Below are 19221 nucleotides of genomic sequence, written 5' to 3'. Positions count from 1 at the left end.
TTATTTACTCGGCTCTTCAATAAATTCGTATCCTCACCCAGTTTTGCGGCCGAGCCCGGTTGAACTCGCATTACCCGGAATGCAGGTCCGTTTTCAGGCCGTGTGAATCAATAGCACTGGAGGTGTTTCCTGATGGATACCTTCCCCCGCGGAATGGCGTGGAGACTGACCGTTTCTGGGTCATAATCTGCCAGCGGAGAAGCCCGAGCCCGCAAGGGCGCTGGCATATTCGGGGGGAGCGAAAAATAAACCAGAACGGCATCAGTCGGCGTTGTCTGTAGATAGTAGGAGACAATAGCGCAACGCTTTGTGAGTGAGACCTCTGGAGGAGCCCCTTTTCGGAATGCTTTCTCCGAGGATCCCTGAGATGGCCAACCGCCGTTCACTCCTCCATTGCTCCGTTAGCCGTTCATAGTCACTTTAGCTTGTGCAACGGACCCGGCGTTCTGGTAAGCCATGCGAAGGAGGCAGCCGGACTTACACCAACTCGGCGAATCTAACGTTAGTTGCCAAATAGGAATGATTAGGTCCGTGGATTGACGCAGGGTACTTTCGCCGCTACTCCGTAGTTTGCCATTATTTACGGTAGTGCCATCACGATCCGTGATTGACCAGGCCAAATTTAGAAAGCGACAATTGCTTTTGGGGGGCGCATCCTCATTTCTTATCGCGCGGGCGTGGATATCCCCTTTTTTGACTGGTCTAAAGGCCAGGAAAAAGCAAATCTGACAGAGCACTGGCCAGCAGCAATCTTTTAAGGAGAACGAGGCTTGGCTTAGCATGCTCCTTTTCAGCAAGTACATAGTTGATCGTTTGATTAAAGGGACAACCCCTCAATCAAGCTGACCGAGGTCAGCAGTGCCGGCTGGCTGTGACAAGCAGGTATGTGAACGCCTCCGGATAAAGATCGGGGGTTGTTCAATAATCCCTGTTGAAGCTCTGCTAATTTTGGAGTTTTGTCGACAGGGCGAGGAGAACCAGCAAAACTGATGTTACGTCCTTTGATGGAGCGAGGACTGCTCTCGTATCGTAATTAATGGTTCAAGGAATGGGGTGAGGCTTTCCATAGCTAGCTCTTGATGTCCTTCGCTGCCCAACTTGGAGATTTGTATGCTGTTGAAAGATGACATTGTCACCTGCAGCTTTCGTAGTGACTGCCACTGAATGCAATAATGCCGTTGATTCTTCGGAGACCGCAGAACCGTTAGTGGATAGTGTCGCCAATCCTAGCTGAATACAGTAAGAACCAAGGAACCTGAAAAGCAAAAGAAATTATCGAGATGCAGAAGCGTGGGTTAGAGAAAACGAAGCCCAAAGCCCGTCTATCCCCTGGGGCAGTGCGTGATCGCTTGGATGGGATCGACCACGTTTTGTCCACATCGGTGAGGTCTCAGGCGATCCTTCAAACGGTCTGCCTTCGATCCTTTCTTCGTTTGGCTGCTCACTCCCCCTCCCCCCCCCATCTCTTTTCCGAGAAAGGATGGGTCTTGACCATGACATAGCGCGAGTGCGAAAAGGGAGTAGGCTGGCGGCCAAAGGGGGATCGGGGGCAGTGGTCTAGATTTCTGGCAAGCTTTCAATCGTGGGCAGAGCAAGCTGATTTGGGCGTTTCAGCCCTCAAAGCCCCTATCCGATGACGACTGCCGTTGAACATCCGCTATGACCAGTTTGGTTTGGTAGTGGACTTTAGACCCAAGACGCATACCGAATGACCGGTTATGGTGTTTCTCGGCTCATGTGCCCGATGTAGGCCATGCTGATGATCGTTCATGGGTTCCCCAGAATGTCCTTACTGTATCCAATGGTTCATGAACCGGGCCTTGGGTCACACATTTCACCCTAGTGCTTACCCTGGCAATCATCGCCTCCAATTTTCTAGGGATTGGGGTGAATGTGACTAAATTCGTCTATCGGGTCAATGGGCTGATTCTCGGCAAACCCTAGATCGAGGATGTGCAGCTATCCGAACTTGCAGGGCAGAGTCTCATCTCGATCAGTGGCTGATCTTGACTAGACAGCCCAACCGTTCCTTGAAAGTAGCCTAGTTAGTCAGAGATACACTACTCCGAGGCACTATCCCACCGAAGATCTTTATCTGCCTGTGTCACTTACTGGCTTCTTTCCTACCATTTCCCTTCACACTCCGGACCCATTTTCGGATTTTCCAATCTCATCGTTTCCCTCCACGTCTGTGGCAGTCCAGCTTTTTTTGGACGCTCCCAAGGCATCTACTTATTCTTGTATCACATTCTCGGTTTCAGTCGTCAGCAACAGCGAGGCTTGGAATATAGCCGGGGCCGTTGAAAGGTATATAGGGACAGGTCTCTCCTCGCCGTTTGGTCAGAACTCACCAACGAATCCAAAGCCAAACAAGCCTTCTCATCCACTCAAGTTTTCCATCTGCGACCAAGAGACTTCTCTCTTCATACCCAATCAAAGTCCATCACGCACGATCGTCTGTCCAAACTCTCTCAAATCTTTCCACACAAGCTCTTCCTCTGAGTTCACGGGACTATTATCCAAACTTCATTAATCATGTCTGGAAACGCTCATACCTCCAAGTAAGCTTCCATCGATCACCTCTTCAAATCCTGTTGATACTCACACACTTGCAGGTCCGCCAACGGCATGGGCAGCAGCCTCAGTGCAGGAAACCTGAGTCACATCCCGGATGGCAGCAGCGGCAGCATGGAACGCTTTTCGCAGTCGTCCGCGGCGGAAGCACCTTACTATGCCCGGGCACGAATGGGAGAACGCTCTGATCATGTGTCGCGTCTCTCAAGCCAGCTCGACGCGACAGAACAGATCTTGAAAAAATGAGCGAAAATCAAAAAAAGAAAAACGAAAGAAAAAGCAAGATACAAACGCGAAAGAATAAAAGCGCTATGAGAGACGACCTTTTTTGCGAGTCGCTTTGAGGAGACTGGGAAGTAGACGATATGCTGCCTGGGTTGCGGGGAAACGGGCAGGCGGAAGGAAGTGAAGGTGAAAATGGAGGACGACGAAGACAAAACGACCAGTTTGGCCAGGCAGGCGCTATACCCAAACAGGAGCCAATTGCTCCAACGCTGGACCGGAAAGAGGAAGGGAAAGTTGATATAGAGGTCCTATAGTTACCAGCTGGCGGCGTAACACGCGCCGCGGTCTATCCTTGACAATGCAGATACCCAGTCTCCTATGTTTTAACCACTCCTTTTATCCAAGTTATCGCACAGATATTGCATGATTCAACATACTGAAGTGTGTCAATAACCAAGTAAAAGTGGAGTTATGTGGCATCTAAATTATCGCTGGATAAAACTAGGCATTTGCTCTAAATGGAAATGGCAATGTGGGCCAACATGAGAAAGATGGGAAGCAACAATCCAAAACAGGAAAGTCTAACAAAAAATTCCACTCCAAAATGTCTATAAAGAAAGTAAATCAAAGTCAATGATCAGCATCGTAGGATGATTCCTTGCAGGGTCCTCAGTGCATAAACTCCATCACATATTGGGCCACTTCTTCATATTTGGTACTTGGGAACTCGTGGCCTGCGTTGAAGAATTTGAAGCTTGCATGCCCTTGAAGTGCCGACGTTGCATCAGGGACAAGCTCTTTCTTGACGATGACAGCATCATGGTCCCCGCACATGATCAGTACCTTATCACTTGGTAGGCCATTCAAACGCTGTTCGTCGATCGGGAGATCATTTTGTGCCGATAGATGCCTTCCAAGACGTTCCCAAGTCTCGCGCTGGCGTTGCTGCAGAATCGGTCCATGTCGCATACTGGACATGAAAGCATGCACGAACCCAGCATGCTCACCCACTTGCCATTGGACCGCACTGGGAACATTGACATGAGAGTACGTCCGAGATAGCTGCTGGACTTGTGCCGCACCCTGTGTTGGCAGCTCCTCGGCGAGCGCATCCTCAGCGGTAAGCTTACGGGCCTTCGGCTTCGGGGTAGTCAACGGGCCTGCGCGGAGGCGGCGTCCAACCAAGAAGCCAAGCACACGTTCCGGAACAAGACCCCGGGAGTAAAGGAGACGTGACTGGAAACTGATCTGGGAGTCACGAATCAAGCCTGCGGGTGCAAGTAGCACCAACGAAGAGAGAAATTGGGGGAAATATGCTGCAAAGGAAGCAGCTATGCCACCACCCAATGAGTAACCCACGAGGCAGAATCTACCTGAACCGGCTCCAGTCCAAGAAAGTGACGATGAGCTTAGGGCGAGAAGGATTTGAGTAGAGAACAGTCTGTTGTCCTGTGGAATGTCAGACGGGCAATCGGAGTAGCCTCTGCCGAACCTGTTCAGGCATATTAGTGATAATTCCTCTTCATCATAAGCGAGTCACCTACAGGTCAAACAGCATGACCCGGCAGCCCCGGTCAACCAAGGCATGGGCCAGCCCCCCAAGTGCAATACACGGAGTGGTTATCCCGTGAACTAGGAGAACCTTAGGTCCATCTTCTGGGCCCCATTCATACACACGGATAGATCCATACGGCGTAGAGACATCCCGGGCTCCCGGGAGTACGTCCGTGGGCAGCGGAAGCTCACGGTTCACTGAATCGGACACGGACAGGACTTTCTTGCGCGGGGACTCAAGCACTGTGTTTTCCTGTTGTGGGTCTGAAAGCAGTGATCGAAACAAGAGACCCAAAGTGAACGAGGCCCCTGTGACGGCGAGCAGGGGAAGTTGGCTTCGGCTGGTCCCCAGCGAATCGGAGAAGGATTCGATAGTCTGGCTGTACCACGCCATGTTCTATCGTCTATTGTGACTGTCTATTGTATGATCTTTAGTCTACACGAGAAACCAGGAGTGGAAGTAAATGGATGCAAGCCAGATTAATCCTGACCGGTGAAACAGACGAACGAGGGGGAAGCGACCGGCGAGGTTGGGCGGTTGGCCTGAGGATACACCATCTCCAGTTGGGAAAAGTCATCCGATAAGCGATAAGCGGGTGATAAGAAACTGCCGAGGCTCATGACTAGTTAGGCATCACAGGGAATACCATTGTGTCCTCTCCTCTTCCTAGTTCAGATGAATGATTAATCATATCCTCCCCTTCATTTCCTATGATCTGGATCTGACTACATGAGTACATATTGTACGGACAGTGGAATATGCGAGATCTGTCTATGCTAGGAAATGTCAGTTCCACCGTTGGTACTAGTTCTAAACACAACGATAGTAACTAAGTATATATTTCTGCTGCACAAGTTAAAAGCATGATCATGGCAATCTGCTCACCCGACACTACAGATATCCTCACCCATATGCAGACAAAGGCCTTGTCTGAAGTACTACTAGTAGCAAGACTGTCTGTTATGGGTTAAACGTCAATGCAGTCGCTGCATGATCAATCCAAGCAAGGCAGTACAATCTTGGCATCTACGCCATGTATGTCGCGGAGAATCACTCCGCGCCCTCCTCAAATTCAAGCCGGCTAAATAGCAACCGTTGGATCTTGTTGGCTTGCACGCCTCCGAACGTAATCGGGAAGCGATCTGCAAGGTACAGCGCCATATCGTGGCTTCCGTCGGCTTTGTCGGATGTCTGTGTGTGAGCTCACTACAGTGGTTCGATTTACAGGTGACACGGCCCAGTTAGTATTACCACGTTAGGTACAAAACCAGGCAAATGAAAGGGCGATGGCGTCTGGGGAAACACCTTACGTTATGAACAAATGGAAATTCGATATGAATAACTGTGGTGAAACATTCGTCTGTCGGAGATGTTAACCGCCCTGTTTAAGCCGGTAAGGCGGCATCTACCGGGAGCAAAGACCAAAACATTTCTTGGTTTGACGTTGATTACCCCATCCAAGTCTACTATTACCGGCTTGGATATATCAATTTCAGCCTAGCTACCTGCATAAAATTTGAATCATTTTGGCACCCACTCGAGCTGTCATTGATGGGATGTAGCACCCCGCATTCCGAGATCGACAAGGCTAAAAGAGGACCCTGGAAATTAATCAACCCTTCATCAGGATTTGAGATGAATCGGAGTTGGCTGTCACCCAAACAACGCCACACGCTGCCACATCTTCATTAACCCAGCGGCTACATGGGACGCCGTTGCCTCCGTATTTCCCAAATGGGACTGCGAATGGCCTTTGTTAATCGATGCGGCTAATAGATGACAGGGTTTGTGATTTGAAGATACTCTAAGTATCGGAGAAGAAAAACAGCAACGGAATGGACTGCCTGATCGCTGCCATTTGCTAGTGTTGGTTATGATATTCTGCGAGATACCCTAGAGCATCTCCTCGGCAAGGCTCCTACACCCGAGTAAAGGGCCCTAAAACCTGTCTATCGCAGAGCTTCACTAAGTTGGCATGTGAGGCAGATTCTCTCTACATGCATGGCTTTGAATAGGCCACACATGACATAAACAGCCTTCATTGGAAAAGACCATAATGCTTCATTACACACAGGGAACAGAAACAACTCGGAGGGCCCTCCGTGAATCCCTGAAACTCCATGAACCAATAAGGCACAGCGGTAGCCAAGCAGCCTGATATACTCCATCCTGGTGATAGAATCTGGGCCCACTCTCGGACACACCTCAATACGCAGAGCCATCTTTCTGCAACACAGCACTCTATTATCGTGCATTCTTCATTTCACGGCACATAAGGCCTTGCCTAATTTGAAACATCGACGGACTGACGGTCCGCTGCACCGGCAAAAATGGGAGACCCTATTCTTCCGGATCGCACGGAGGTATGAGACCGAATGCTGGCTGGGATGTTATAAATGGGGAGGTTATCCCGCTGTACAGCTTGGAAATCACATCTGCCGGACAGACAACAGAATCACTGAAAGAAGGAGACGACTCGAGTCTTATACAATCTCATTGCAATGCATCAACGCGCCCTTCTCTTTTTGACCCTGCTGACGGCCGTTCGTGCCCAGCAAGCCGGAACGCTCACGGAGGAAGTCCATCCTTCCTTGACCTGGCAGAAGTGCACTTCTGAAGGCAGTTGCACGGGACAGAGTGGCTCGGTTGTCATCGACTCAAACTGGCGCTGGACCCATTCTGTCAATGATAGCACCAATTGCTACACTGGCAACACCGTGAGTTTGACTGGCACCTATGTGCTGCACTGGCTGACGCACATCACAGTGGGATTCAACTCTCTGCCCTGACGATAAAACCTGTGCGACCAACTGCGCCCTGGACGGAGCAGACTACGAGTCCACCTACGGTATCACCACTGACGGCGATTCATTGACACTGAAATTCGTCACTGGTTCCAATGTTGGCTCGCGTGTGTATCTCATGGACACGAGTGACGAGAAATACCAGACGTTCGACTTGCTTGACGCAGAGTTCACTTTTGACGTCGATGTGTCTAACCTCCCATGTGGATTGAATGGCGCGCTGTACTTCACTGCAATGGACGCCGATGGTGGCACCTCAAGGTACACTGCAAACAAGGCCGGAGCCAAGTACGGGACAGGATACTGTGACTCCCAATGTCCGCGAGACCTCAAGTTCATCAACGGAGAAGTATGTAGTCCTTGAAAGCCTCCTCAAAGCTTATATGCTAACCTGAACCAGGCCAACGTCGATGGCTGGAAACCTTCTAGCAACAATGACAACACAGGTATCGGCAACCACGGTTCTTGCTGCCCTGAAATGGATATCTGGGAAGCCAATAAGATCTCGACCGCATTGACACCCCATCCCTGCGACAGCAGCAGCCAGACCATGTGTGAGGGTAACAACTGCGGTGGAACGTACTCGGATGATCGCTACGGAGGTACGAGTACCTAGATAAAAGCTCGAGCTGGATGTTTCGGCTAATCCAATCACAGGAACCTGCGACCCTGACGGCTGCGACTTCAACCCCTATCGCATGGGCAACGAATCTTTCTACGGTGCTGGCAAGATCGTTGACACCGGATCCAAGATGACGGTTGTGACCCAATTCATCACTGATGGCTCCAGCTCTCTCAGCGAGATCAAGCGTTACTACGTGCAGAACGGAAAAGTTATTGCGAACGCCGAGTCCAGCATCTCTGGAGTGACCGGAAACTCGATCACAACGGACTTCTGCACTGCGCAGAAGAAGGCCTTTGGCGACGACGATGTGTTCGCTGCACACAATGGACTTGCTGGAATCAGTGATGCCATGTCTTCCATGGTTCTGATCTTGAGCTTGTGGGATGATTACTATGCCAGCATGGAGTGGCTCGACAGTGACTATCCTGAGAACGCCACCGCTACCGACCCAGGTGTTGCACGCGGAACATGCGACTCGGAGTCGGGCGTCCCTGCCACAGTCGAGGGGGCGCACCCTGATGCTTCGGTGACCTTTTCGAACATCAAGTTCGGTCCCATCAACTCGACCTTCAGCGCTTCCGCATAAGCTGAAGCGCTGGGCTCAGAGCCTCAACTACTCCCCCAAGCCGGACATAGCAGGACAGGTTCCTGAAAGGGGATATGGGAGATTTGAGGCTTGTAACTAGTCCGAAAAGTGGCCACTGCTTTTGTATATCGGGCTGCCTTCCGTTTACTTTTCGTTCACTCCGGATTGACTGATGCAGACTTTGTTTCTTTTTTTTTCTTGTTTTCCTCCAATTCATGTTGAAACTTTTGTACTTCACTTCACATTCGCTTATTTTGTGTTTTGAGTCCACTCAATTCTAGAGACACTTATTTTTTGCTAGTCCCGACCTAATCAGCCCTGCATAGATAGCAAACTGATAAAGTAGCCTTAAGCCTAAACTCTATAACCAACCGACCCCGGAAGATCCGTCGGCCCGCTCACTCCGAGACTGATCGGCTCCGCCAGCCTGCAGCTGCAAGCTCCGCCAGTCAAAAAAACTGCGGCATAGGTTCGCCCTCGTGCAATTGCTCATTCCCCGCAATGTTCGACACCGTCTGCACCCTTCCGCTATCAGCGGACCTGTTCTCCCAGGCCCTGCACCCCAAGGAGCCCGTTGTGTCCGTGGGTCTCTCCTCCGGCCACGTCCAAACATTCCGACTCCCCACCGACGAAGCGGCCAGCGACGACGACGAGACGTCGAATGCCTCGTCACGCAATGGCAGAGGACACATTGATACGATGTGGCGGACGAGACGCCACAAGGGTAGCTGTCGGTGCTTGACGTTCGGAATTGATGGCGAGACGCTCTACTCGGCCGGAACGGACGGACTGATCAAGGCCGCGAAGGCGGAGACGGGTGTTGTGGAAAACAAGATTGCTATTCCTACGATGAAGAATGGGTAGGATATGAATCACCTTCCATATGTGGTTGGATGGGGACTCAATGGCTCATTGTATTCGCTTCTAGATCCATCGATGCTCCCACTATCATTCATGCGCTTTCCCCTCAGACTCTCCTTCTTGCGACCGATTCCAGCGCCCTCCACCTCTACGATCTCCGCATACCCTACTCCAAGGTTTCCGCAAAGCCTGAACAATCTCATCACCCCCATGACGACTACGTTTCGTCGCTTACGCCTCTTCCGGCCTCCGATACCAGTACCTCGGGGTTCAGCAAGCAATGGGTGACCACGGGTGGTACGACCCTGGCAGTTACGGATCTGCGACGGGGTGTGCTTGTTCGCAGTGAGGATCAGGAGGAGGAGTTGATCAGTTCGACGTATATTGGCGGGCTGGCAGCCAGTGGCACGAGTCGCGGCGAGAAGGTGCTTGTGGGAGGTTCTAGCGGTGTTCTTACGCTCTGGGAAAAGGGCGCGTGGGATGACCAGGACGAGCGGATCTATGTGGAGCGTGGAGATGGTGGTGGAGAGTCCCTCGAGACCATGGCTGTTCTGCCGGATGAATTGGGCAAGGGCAAGGTGGTTGCTGTTGGCCTGGGCAGTGGTAAAGTCAAGTTCGTGCGGATCGGCCCTAATAAGGTCGCCTCGGAGGTTATGCATGATGAGACTGAGGGCGTGGTTGGCCTGGGCTTTGACGTTGAGGGGCGCATGGTCACTGGTGGTGGACAGGTGGTGAAGGTTTGGCATGAGGCTGTTGTTGGTGCTGATAGGTACGGGGCGATGCCCGGGGAGAAGCGCATGTATGGCGACAGTGACGATAGCGATGAAGGTGATGACAGCGATGACGACTCGGATGATAGCGACGCCGGCGGCCGCCAGGAAAAGGCACAGAACAAGCGCAAGAAGACGAAAGCCAAGGGCAAGGGTGGACAGCAAATCATGGCTTTCGCTGACTTGGATTAACTGGAATCGAATGTGGTTTATTGATACCCTAAGCGGGAGGTTATGCATAGCATTGGTGTCGGGAAAACAAAACTGGGAGTGTGCTTTGCAAATACGTACTCAATGATGCTAATATCTCTAGATGATCAGCCATTAGTGTGACCCAGCCTATCTAAATAGTGTTTCACATTGTAGCCGAGCAGAACTAGTGTATCTCGCAATACAATATTGCTCCAACCGCATGAAATCCAGGCACAAAGAACTGCGGTTGCACACAGCCTTGTCGGCTTCTAGTTCAAGGCTAGCAGCTTCAACTGTCCAGGATCAGCAGCTGTATTAGACTGTCTTGGCAGCAGGGGAAAGCAACATAAAGAATGATAATAAGCGCCAACCAGCCCATAAACCATCTCACATAAGCCATTGTACCCCATACCCTTCCATCACCATCATACATCACTCCACCGCAATGCCAGGAACCATCCTCCTCACCGGAGCCAACAGCTCTCTTGCCATCCCAGCAGTCCATCACTTCCTCACTCAATATCCAGACTACACTCTCGTCCTCACCGTCCGCAACCCTTCCACTTCGGACCCCAACACCAAGCGTCTCAACGACACCATCACGCCCTTCTTCAATCCAAGCACCTCAATCCGAAAACTAGACCTCTCCAATCTCTCCGAGGTGGCCGCATTCGCGCAGACCTTAGCCACTGAAATCACCAATGGCACACTGCCCCCTTTAGCAAGCATCATCTGCAACGCATACTACTGGAACCTAGCTAGCGAGCTCGAAACAACTGCCGATGAGCTGGATAAGACCTTTCAGGTGAACCATATTGCTCACGCCTCGCTAGTACTGCGTCTGCTAGGTTCATTCGGACCAAACTCTGGACGGGTTATTCTCTTCGGTAGTGATGCCCATTGGCCCGGAAAAAATGGATTGGAGAAGTATCCGCCTACCATTCCGGAGGATCTGGATGTGCTGGTGAAGCCGACGAAGAAGGCGGACGAGGATGTTAGGGGGAAGGGGTTCTATCAGTATGCGGTGTCAAAGTTGGCGATTATTATGTGGATGTATGCGCTGAATGGGCAGTTGATTCAGGTATTATCTTGCTTCCTTGCAGTCTTCTGGATATTCAAAACCGAGTATACTGACATCGGGATTAACATCAGGATGACAATCTAAAGCACATCAAGGCTGTAGCTATCAACCCAGGCAACCTGAGTGATTCTCGCGCGCTGCGCACCAACACGCCGCTAATTCTTAGGATCATCTCCCGTCTCATAATCCAGCCACTCCGGCCACTGTTGAGACTACTTGACCCGACTATGCGCACGGCTACGGAGGCCGGGGAGGATGTGGTTGAGTTGGCCGTGGGTGAGAAATATGCGGGGGAGGCGGGGTACTTCACTCTTCTGAAAAAGGACGAGAGTTCTCCTGAGAGCCAGGATGGGGAGAAACAGGGGAAGACCTGGAAGAAGACGTTGGAGTGGGCGCAGGTCAGCCCTAAGGATACGGTGTTGAAGCTGGAGTAGAAGGAATTGCAGTTTAGGACAACTACACACTGTGCCATAACTATCATGATACTCAATAATGGAAGTCTATTCCTTAAACCATTATTCACCGAATACTTATCACTGAAGTTTATCGAATATCAGTTCATAGTATAGTATCGGCATGAACAACAGCCAACTGCCGAGCCCCTCCACGGGCGACCCACGGCAAAGGCCTTTGCCCCAATAACTTCATGACGTTTGCTCCGGAACGGTGGGGTGTGGGGGATTATTCATGATGATCAAGCTTCGTCGGCTGTTCGGGTTCCTAGAAGTCCAATTCATGGGTCGATCTAGGCAAAGATATATACCGATCATGATTCTCAGTTGAGTTTCCCTCCCCCGCTATCCTCATCCCTTCCCCTCATCCACAACTCCAACCATCACCCTCACCACCACAAGCACCATGGACTCCTTCGAATACAACGCCAATCCCGGCCGAGTCATCTTTGGCAGCGGCACCTTGAAGAAGCTCCCCGACGAGCTCGCCCGCCAGAACCTCAAAGCACCTCTCCTCCTCTCGACCCCGCAGCAAGTCTCCCAAGCCGAGAATGTCAAGACCGTCCTGAACGGCCAAGTGGCCGGCATCTTCACCGAAGCCACCATGCACACTCCCACCCACATCACCGACAAGGCATTGGAATACGCCAAAGCCCAGAGCGCCGACTGCGTCGTCTCTATCGGCGGTGGTAGCACCATCGGCCTGGGCAAAGCCATCAGCATCCGCACAGGGCTGCCGCACATCTGTATTCCGACCACCTACGCGGGCAGTGAAATGACCCCGATTCTGGGTGAAACAGCCGACGGATTGAAGAAGACTCGCTCCGACCCGAAGATCCTCCCGGGGACTGTGATCTACGATGTGGACCTGACTATGACTTTGCCGGTGGCCATGAGTGCGACGAGCGGTGTCAATGCCATCGCGCATGCGGGTTAGTCCTCCCCAGTACCCTCCCCCAAAACCGTCAAACTAACACAATCGACCACCCAACAGTGGAAGCCCTCTACGCGCGCAACACCAACCCCGTAATCAACCTCATGGCCCTAGAAGGCACCCGGGCCCTCGCCTCCTCCCTCCCCGAAATCGTCCAGAACCCCAGCTCGCCCTCCGCCCGCTCCTCCGCCCAATACGGCGCCTGGCTCTGCGGTACCTGTCTCGGCAGCGTAGGCATGTCCATCCACCACAAGCTCTGCCACACGCTCGGCGGAAGCTTCAACCTGCCCCATGCGGAGACGCACACGGCGGTGCTCCCGCACGCTATCTCCTACAATGCGCCGAAGATCCCCGAGGCGATGAAGAAGCTGGCCGAGGCGCTGCCGGAGAGTAACGGGGATGCGATCCACGGGCTGAATGTGCTGTTGGAGAAGTTGCAGGTTAAGCGTGGATTGAAGGACTTTGGTATGAAGGAGGAGGATATTGATAAGGCGGCAGATATTGCGGTTAGTAACCCGTACTGGAACCCTAGGGAGATTGAGCGTGCGCCGATTCGGGAGTTGATTCGGAGGGTGTGGGCTGGGGAGCCGGCGAGGGCGGATTTGTAGATTGAATTCTTAGAGAGGGGCTGTATGTAAATAGTGGGTGTGTAGAGTTCAACTCTATATGTGAATTATAAGTACTACATTCTATGTAACACACTTTCCACTGAACCAAAACCTCTACACTTCTACATACATAGCAAGTAAAATATGGCACCATAACCTACAATCCTACTCACCTCCGTAATCCATCCTACCGCGATTGGCCCTCACCGTTCGCGAGCGGACGGATGGCGGGGTGAAAGTGGGGTGGAAGTTTTGCCCGCCAGAATGAAAATCAACTCCGAACTAATTTTGCAATCCATCCCACTTTCCTCACCCCTCAATCCAACTCTACACTTACCATCAACAACACACACACACACACACATTCTAGCTTCCCCCCACCATGGGCGCCGATATGGAGGCCGCCCCAGTCCTCTCCACCCCGGATGACCGCATCCTCGAAGAAGCAGCAGCCGTCCCGAACCGCAGCGGTCCCGTCTCCGACGAAGAAATCGCCATCACATATGACATTGAACGCACGCTGAAGGAGATCCGCCAGGCGCGGTATAAGCGCATTGCGCTGCAGTTTCCGGATGATATGCTCCCGGATGCGCCGAGGGTGTTTCAGCTTTTGAGTCGGGGGTTGGATACTACTACTACGACGCGAGAGGGTGCTCGTGGGCAGAGTGCGGGAGCGGAGTGCGAAGAAGGTGGGGAGAAGGGTTTGACTGAGTCGGTGGCTCAGTTGAAGGTGGATGAGGCTGAGCCTGCGCCTAGGCTGTATATCCTGGCCGATACGTCCTACGGAACTTGCTGCGTGGATGAGGTGGCGGCGGAGCATGTGGATGCCGATGTGGTTGTGCATTACGGTCGGTCGTGTTTGTCGCCGACGGCGAGACTTCCTGTGATTTATGTGTTTACGCATAAGGAGTTGGCGTTGGAGAAGGTGGTGCGTGCGTTCAAGGAGACGTATCCGGAATTGGACACGAAGGTTGTTTTGGCTGCTGATGTGACTTATTGTGATCATGTCCCGGCGGTGTATGAGGCTCTGGTGAAGGAGGGGTATACGAATTTGTTTGCGACGGAGGTGCTTCATGACCCTTCGTCGGCTATTCCGAACCGGACGGTGCCGGAGACGGTGCGCGAGAGCCCTGAGTCTCTGGCTGAGTGGCAGCTTTTCCATATCTCTGATCCGCCTACGGCGCTGCTGCTTACCCTTGCTTCTCGCGTGGCGGCTATCTATATCTATCCTACGGATAAGCCGGGGCAGGATGTTAAGCCCCTGCCTGCGTCTACGGCTGCTGCCTTGCGTCGTCGCTATGCTATCCTGACGTCCTTGAATACTGCCCCGATCTTTGGTATCCTGGTCAACACGTTGAGTGTGAAGAATTACCTGCATATTGTGGATCATGTTCGGGAGCGGATCGCGGCGGCCGGGAAGAAGAGTTATTTGTTTGTGGTGGGCAAGCTGAATGCGGCCAAGGTGGCTAACTTCAGTGAGATCGGTGGCTGGGTGGTCATCGGGTGCTGGGAAAGCTCGCTCGTTGATAGTCGCGATTTCTGGAAGCCGGTTATCACGCCGTTTGAGTTGGAGCTTACCCTGAAGGGGGATACGGAGCGGGTCTGGACAGGAGCCTGGCAGAGTGATTTCCAGACCGTCCTGGATCAGTCTGCTGCCGAGGCAGAGAACGGAGATGCGTCGACAAATGATGCTGCGAACGGGGAGGATGAGGATGAGATGTCCGAGCCCGAGTCGGCTCCGCCAGAATTCGACTTGCGCACTGGCCGGTATGTCTCGCATTCCCGGCCCATGCGAAACCCTGCACCCCGCGTTTCTGCCTCAGGAGAAGAAGGTGCTGCCTCGTCAGCATCAGCTGGAGGTCCATCCGCAGCGCGAGCTCTGGCCAGACGGGCCAAAGGGGATCTGGCGATGATCGGCGGAACCATCTCCCCTGGAGCGGAGTTCCTTCGGTCGCAACGGACGTGGAAGGGGCTGGGCAGTGATTTCGATATCCAGTACGAGGAGGAGGATGCCAAGGATAGCACGCTGGTGGTGGAAGGGCGCAAGGGTATTGCAAGGGGATATACAGTAGGAGAAACAATAGAGCGACACTAGTTCAGGCCGCCCTCGCTCCCCTGGCGTTCGGAGAACCGGATTGTTGGGCGCGACCGTTGAAAAAGGGTAGAAAGTATGGGAACGAGTAGGGGGAAGGGCAAGGCAAAGCATAGTCAGGTGGAACTAGTGGTTTGCTATTTTCTTTGTATTGATGGATTGACGGATCTGTTTTTTGTGCCCTACTGATGCTGCTGGCACGGCCCAAAGCGGATGGCGAGGTTAGTGGTTGTGGTTGTAGTGGTGGATTGGATCGTCGGGGGCAGAGAACAACACCACGCAGCTAGCAGCAGATAGTGGAAAGAAATCCAGAGGGATGAATTCAATATTCAATAAAATACACTGGGGACGAATCACTAGTGAAGTTGAGACCCGTCAGGCCACAGACTCCGGTGACCCAACATATATCGTCATAGGAATAAGTCTGAACTCATCATCAATATTATCATCATCATCATCAATCAACAAGCAAAGGCAAAGCAACAATAACCAAAAAGAGTGGCATCCCAACGGGGCCAAGGCGACCTATCACATGATTGCCGGCCGCCCGTTGGATTTTTGTTGCCCATCGCCAATTCTGAGCTGAGTTGTCCAAGCCACCCCCAATCGGTTTGCTGTAACTTGTTCTCCCTCCTCTTCCCTCTCTGACCCTCTTTCTCCCTCCATTTCATCCTATTCCTCTCCTTCCCGTGGATGGCCACTGCTTATGTCCAACATTTGGGTGTAATCCGCCCTCCTTGCGCATGCTCTCCTTCCTGCTTCCCTTATGATGTGCGGCCCTCTCCCGCATTCTCCGCTGTGCTCGCGATTTCGCGTCACTCTAACCTCCAGCTTCCTTTCAGGGGAGTGAAATCAAAAGAAAAAAAAAGGTTGTTGAAGAAGCAAAGGGTCCCGCCATCCGATTCGGATCGTCATGCCATCCGTATCTCATATTCCGGGAGTGCCCGCTATCGATCATCGATCGGGCCCTGAGTTGACTACTACTACTATTACTACCACTACAGCCATGGCCAGCAAGCCCAGCGGAGACCAACAGCAGCAACACCTGGTGGATTCCGCGCTCGAACACTCCGTCCTTCCGGCCCAACATCCGCTATCCACCTTTGAACTCGTCGTCACCACCAATGCCCCCATCCTCGAATCTCTCCTTTTGCAGACTCCCACCGAGGCCATCCTAGCCCTCTACCATACCTCCCGCTACCTCCGCTCATTCCTCCGCTCTTACCCGACAGCATGGAAATACCTCTCTTTTCGGCTCCTCTACCCCTCTGGCACCCCGCCGCCCCTCCGGGTTGTCTTCACCGGCTCCTCCGAGACCGTCATCCCGCGCCAGTCGCGTCCGTATGCCCTTGACCAGCTGTTGATGAACGTGGTGATTCCGTTTAGTCCGTGCTTGCGCAGTCTGGAGTTGGATAACACAGCTGTGTCGGGGCAGATTCTGATGTCGACGGTACTACATTCGCGGCGCGAGACCTTGGAACATCTCTCCGTACGAGGCTGCAAGAACGTGTCGCTCAAATACCACATCATCCCGTACCTCACGATGTTTGGCCTCCAATATGATGTCAACATGGAGCAAAATATTGGGAGTTCACCGGATACCAAGCATCTTGCACTGAAAAGTCTTTACACATATCGATGTCGACATCATCGACGACGGCCGTATCTGACTTCCTCCTTGTCGCGAAAAGACTCCGACTCCGAACCCACACATGAGCTGGTCAACCTCTGCCACAAGCTGGGCATCTGGACGGATACCGCGTGGTGCTCGACTCCTGCGGGGAGATGTTTCCGGAGGCGGGGCTACGTGTCTATGCGTGTTCCACAGGGGTCGGCGGAGGTGTGGGTGGTGTTTGATCGGCTGTGGAGGTCGAAGAATTGGATCGGTCCGGTAGACCAGGCGAACCGTCCAGTTCAGCGGGATGCGAAGCTGTGGGAACACAGTGAGACCGGCTACTACGGCGAGGCTTTGGGGACCGGAGAGAGTGGAGACCATGGAGAGGGCAAGATGCTGCCGGCACATTTGCGACGGAGCCATACACAGTTCGTTGAGAATATCCGCTGCGACAACTGCTGCGAGTTGATCCCTGAACGATGCGAGCAATGCAGTATATTGATGCACTGTGTCGGATGTCGAAAGACTCTGTGTGCTAGCTGCGCTTACGAACGGCCTTATCTGCACTGCCGGCCTCGATCGGCATCCAAGGACAGTCCATTCTGGTGGGCCCCTGGAGCTACGATGTCGCCATGTTCTATGCAAGACCCTGTCGAAGATTCCGAAAACACCACTGTAGCCAACAACGCGACTCCCTCCTATCCCGCCCTTACGTTTCATTGGTGCTGCACTGAGCCTATCTTCTCTGGCGGCGGCGGCATCAGTATCGGCACACCGAACCGCGATGTGGATCAAGTACGAGCCGTGCCCCTGCCGCGAGGACAGGGGTGGGAGGACCTGGAGTACTCGGCGCAGGAATGGAGCAAGACGTTCCCGCGGGACGCCTACGGAGACCCTCGCAAGCCCGACTATACGCTGGAGACCGGACACATCGCCATGATGCGATGGCTACTTGGGCCGCCCGACCGACAGCCTGCAGCTTGTCCGCGCAACCTATGCCAGGACTGCTACGACACGCCTCAGTGGAAGGTCCACTGTAAGAGCTGCTCGAAGCCGCTGTGTATTGAGCATGATCTGCGGGGACTCCGCTTGAGGATCTGTGGGTACCGTGATCTCACGCTGGAGAAGCTGGCAATCCAGAACCACGCCGAGAACGGCTCTCGCGGGTTTGTGTCATCGCGGATGCCCTACACGAATTCCGTGCCAGAGTTCGAGCTGCCGTATCGGACGCAGCGGATCCTTGATTCGACTACGAGCAGTTTTACCGAGGACAACCAAGAGGTCTTTCCCGAGGCGAGCAGTAGCGCGTTCGACCATCCTCGACCCACGCCTTTGGTTCACCGCCGCTCGCGCAGTCTCTCCATCTCCAATTCCAACCGTTCACGCTCATCCTCGCCATCCTCGGTCTACTGCGACTCGCCGTCCGACCAGCCCAGATGGCAAGGATGCCAGTCCTTTTTCTGTCCGCAGTATCGAGCGGTCGGTGACCAGCGACAGCGGTGCGCCAGCGTTCTCCGCGAGTGCACCAGCTGCTCGGTGTACGTATGCGAGGACTGCACCATCGCCTTCCCGCCGTGCAACTGCTCCTATTGCGAAGCGAACTACCTGTGCCCGAACTGCCTGAAGGTGCGGGAACGAGACGGGACTTGCCGCCGGCCGGCAGAAGAAAAGGCTCGTCGGGAGCGCAAATGGAAAGAGGACATGCGTCTGCTGGAGGGAATCGTGCAGGACAAGCTGGCGAATAAAATGGCAAACAAGATGGCCGAGTATGCCGGCGAATTCTTCGACGTTATCGAGCGGGAGGAACACGGCGAGGTACAGCATATTGAAGAAGCCTCGACGTATCCTGGACCCGTAGCTGAGGATCTAGGCGAGGAGATATTGACGGACAGTACGGGATGAAAATAAAATATGGCTGGCAGGGATCTACGGGCGTCGAGGATGGGCGGACTGATGATTATTTTCGGAGTTACTCTTTATCTGGGCCTGCAGATATAGCAGCGTGCATAGCAAATGATACTGTTGCGGGTTGCCCTGATGCGCAGGGCGCTGAGGGGTCCTGTTGTCCCAGGAGGACAGGAGAGAATTTGTGGGTCATTGCTGGAGGAACTGTATGTAATAAAATAATGACATACGATATCCCACCATGCCCTACCATTATCTGCATTGATCATAGTGTTTGTTGTAGTCTACTAGTAGTTGCTATGATGTCTACACAATAAACGTAGTAGAAAGTTGCCCCGCACG

At 53.0% G+C, this 19221-nt stretch overlaps 9 protein-coding genes across 9 annotated transcripts; 8 read left to right on the top strand and 1 right to left on the bottom strand.

The window, feature by feature from the left end:
• Nucleotides 1-2535: 2535 nt before the first annotated feature.
• On the top strand, nucleotides 2536-2820 carry BO79DRAFT_225280 (uncharacterized protein; the record flags this gene model as incomplete). Its single annotated transcript, XM_025683725.1, has 2 exons — nucleotides 2536-2561; nucleotides 2616-2820. The coding sequence occupies 2 exons, from the start codon at nucleotides 2536-2538 to the stop codon at nucleotides 2818-2820; spliced, it is 231 nt and encodes a 76-aa protein (XP_025543038.1).
• A 573-nt stretch (nucleotides 2821-3393) lies between these two features.
• Nucleotides 3394-4865, bottom strand: BO79DRAFT_167085 (alpha/beta hydrolase). The gene is made up of 2 exons (XM_025679359.1): nucleotides 4344-4865; nucleotides 3394-4291 (listed from the first exon to the last, which is right to left on the bottom strand). Exons 1-2 carry the CDS (start codon nucleotides 4745-4747, stop codon nucleotides 3469-3471), a joined length of 1227 nt encoding a protein of 408 aa, XP_025543037.1. The 5' UTR covers nucleotides 4748-4865; the 3' UTR covers nucleotides 3394-3468.
• Nucleotides 4866-5744: 879 nt separating this feature from the next.
• BO79DRAFT_276929 (uncharacterized protein) lies at nucleotides 5745-6424 on the top strand (the record flags this gene model as incomplete). The annotated part of the gene is made up of 2 exons (XM_025687786.1): nucleotides 5745-5797; nucleotides 5851-6424. Coding segments are annotated over 2 exons (249 nt in total), but the record flags the coding sequence as incomplete, so codon positions are not given.
• A 431-nt stretch (nucleotides 6425-6855) lies between these two features.
• BO79DRAFT_167083 (glycoside hydrolase family 7 protein) lies at nucleotides 6856-8577 on the top strand (the record flags this gene model as incomplete). Its single annotated transcript, XM_025679358.1, has 4 exons — nucleotides 6856-7071; nucleotides 7121-7507; nucleotides 7559-7760; nucleotides 7816-8577. 4 exons carry the CDS (start codon nucleotides 6856-6858, stop codon nucleotides 8367-8369), a joined length of 1359 nt encoding a protein of 452 aa, XP_025543035.1. The 3' UTR covers nucleotides 8370-8577.
• Nucleotides 8578-8870: 293 nt separating this feature from the next.
• Nucleotides 8871-10318, top strand: BO79DRAFT_243208 (WD repeat protein; the record flags this gene model as incomplete). The annotated part of the gene is made up of 2 exons (XM_025685266.1): nucleotides 8871-9229; nucleotides 9298-10318. 2 exons carry the CDS (start codon nucleotides 8871-8873, stop codon nucleotides 10190-10192), a joined length of 1254 nt encoding a protein of 417 aa, XP_025543034.1. The 3' UTR covers nucleotides 10193-10318.
• A 281-nt stretch (nucleotides 10319-10599) lies between these two features.
• Nucleotides 10600-11741, top strand: BO79DRAFT_207350 (NAD(P)-binding protein). The gene is made up of 2 exons (XM_025682160.1): nucleotides 10600-11273; nucleotides 11345-11741. The coding sequence occupies exons 1-2, from the start codon at nucleotides 10638-10640 to the stop codon at nucleotides 11705-11707; spliced, it is 999 nt and encodes a 332-aa protein (XP_025543033.1). The 5' UTR covers nucleotides 10600-10637; the 3' UTR covers nucleotides 11708-11741.
• Nucleotides 11742-12074: 333 nt separating this feature from the next.
• Nucleotides 12075-13303, top strand: BO79DRAFT_167073 (maleylacetate reductase). Its single transcript, XM_025679357.1, has 2 exons — nucleotides 12075-12657; nucleotides 12720-13303. The coding sequence occupies exons 1-2, from the start codon at nucleotides 12132-12134 to the stop codon at nucleotides 13265-13267; spliced, it is 1074 nt and encodes a 357-aa protein (XP_025543032.1). The 5' UTR covers nucleotides 12075-12131; the 3' UTR covers nucleotides 13268-13303.
• Nucleotides 13304-13587: 284 nt separating this feature from the next.
• Nucleotides 13588-15650, top strand: BO79DRAFT_167071 (2-(3-amino-3-carboxypropyl)histidine synthase subunit 1/2). The gene is made up of 2 exons (XM_025679356.1): nucleotides 13588-13881; nucleotides 13957-15650. The coding sequence occupies exons 1-2, from the start codon at nucleotides 13650-13652 to the stop codon at nucleotides 15360-15362; spliced, it is 1638 nt and encodes a 545-aa protein (XP_025543031.1). The 5' UTR covers nucleotides 13588-13649; the 3' UTR covers nucleotides 15363-15650.
• A 315-nt stretch (nucleotides 15651-15965) lies between these two features.
• BO79DRAFT_207348 (uncharacterized protein) lies at nucleotides 15966-19065 on the top strand. Its single transcript, XM_025682159.1, has one exon. The coding sequence runs from the start codon at nucleotides 16273-16275 to the stop codon at nucleotides 18874-18876; it is 2604 nt and encodes an 867-aa protein (XP_025543030.1). The 5' UTR covers nucleotides 15966-16272; the 3' UTR covers nucleotides 18877-19065.
• Nucleotides 19066-19221: the final 156 nt, after the last annotated feature.

This window comes from Aspergillus costaricaensis, assembly GCF_003184835.1.
Source record: "Aspergillus costaricaensis CBS 115574 unplaced genomic scaffold BO79scaffold_5, whole genome shotgun sequence".
Classification (NCBI taxonomy): domain Eukaryota; kingdom Fungi; phylum Ascomycota; class Eurotiomycetes; order Eurotiales; family Aspergillaceae; genus Aspergillus; species Aspergillus costaricensis.
The sequence above is the reverse complement of the archived record's forward strand: the minus strand, read 5'-3'. Positions and strand labels throughout refer to the sequence as shown.

Excerpts from the sequence above, each read along its gene's own strand:
- BO79DRAFT_167085 (XM_025679359.1), bottom strand. The coding sequence starts at position 4,747 with ATGGCGTGGTACAGCCAGACTATCGAATCCTTCTCCGATTCGCTGGGG. Across the intron at positions 4,292-4,343 it reads CGGGTCATGCTGTTTGACCT|GTTCGGCAGAGGCTACTCCG; the intron begins GTAGGTGACTCG and ends ATGCCTGAACAG.
- BO79DRAFT_207348 (XM_025682159.1), top strand. The coding sequence starts at position 16,273 with ATGCCATCCGTATCTCATATTCCGGGAGTGCCCGCTATCGATCATCGA.
- BO79DRAFT_207350 (XM_025682160.1), top strand. The coding sequence starts at position 10,638 with ATGCCAGGAACCATCCTCCTCACCGGAGCCAACAGCTCTCTTGCCATC. Across the intron at positions 11,274-11,344 it reads TGAATGGGCAGTTGATTCAG|GATGACAATCTAAAGCACAT; the intron begins GTATTATCTTGC and ends GATTAACATCAG.
- BO79DRAFT_167073 (XM_025679357.1), top strand. The coding sequence starts at position 12,132 with ATGGACTCCTTCGAATACAACGCCAATCCCGGCCGAGTCATCTTTGGC. Across the intron at positions 12,658-12,719 it reads CAATGCCATCGCGCATGCGG|TGGAAGCCCTCTACGCGCGC; the intron begins GTTAGTCCTCCC and ends ACCACCCAACAG.
- BO79DRAFT_167071 (XM_025679356.1), top strand. The coding sequence starts at position 13,650 with ATGGGCGCCGATATGGAGGCCGCCCCAGTCCTCTCCACCCCGGATGAC. Across the intron at positions 13,882-13,956 it reads GAGGGTGTTTCAGCTTTTGA|GTGGGGAGAAGGGTTTGACT; the intron begins GTCGGGGGTTGG and ends AGTGCGAAGAAG.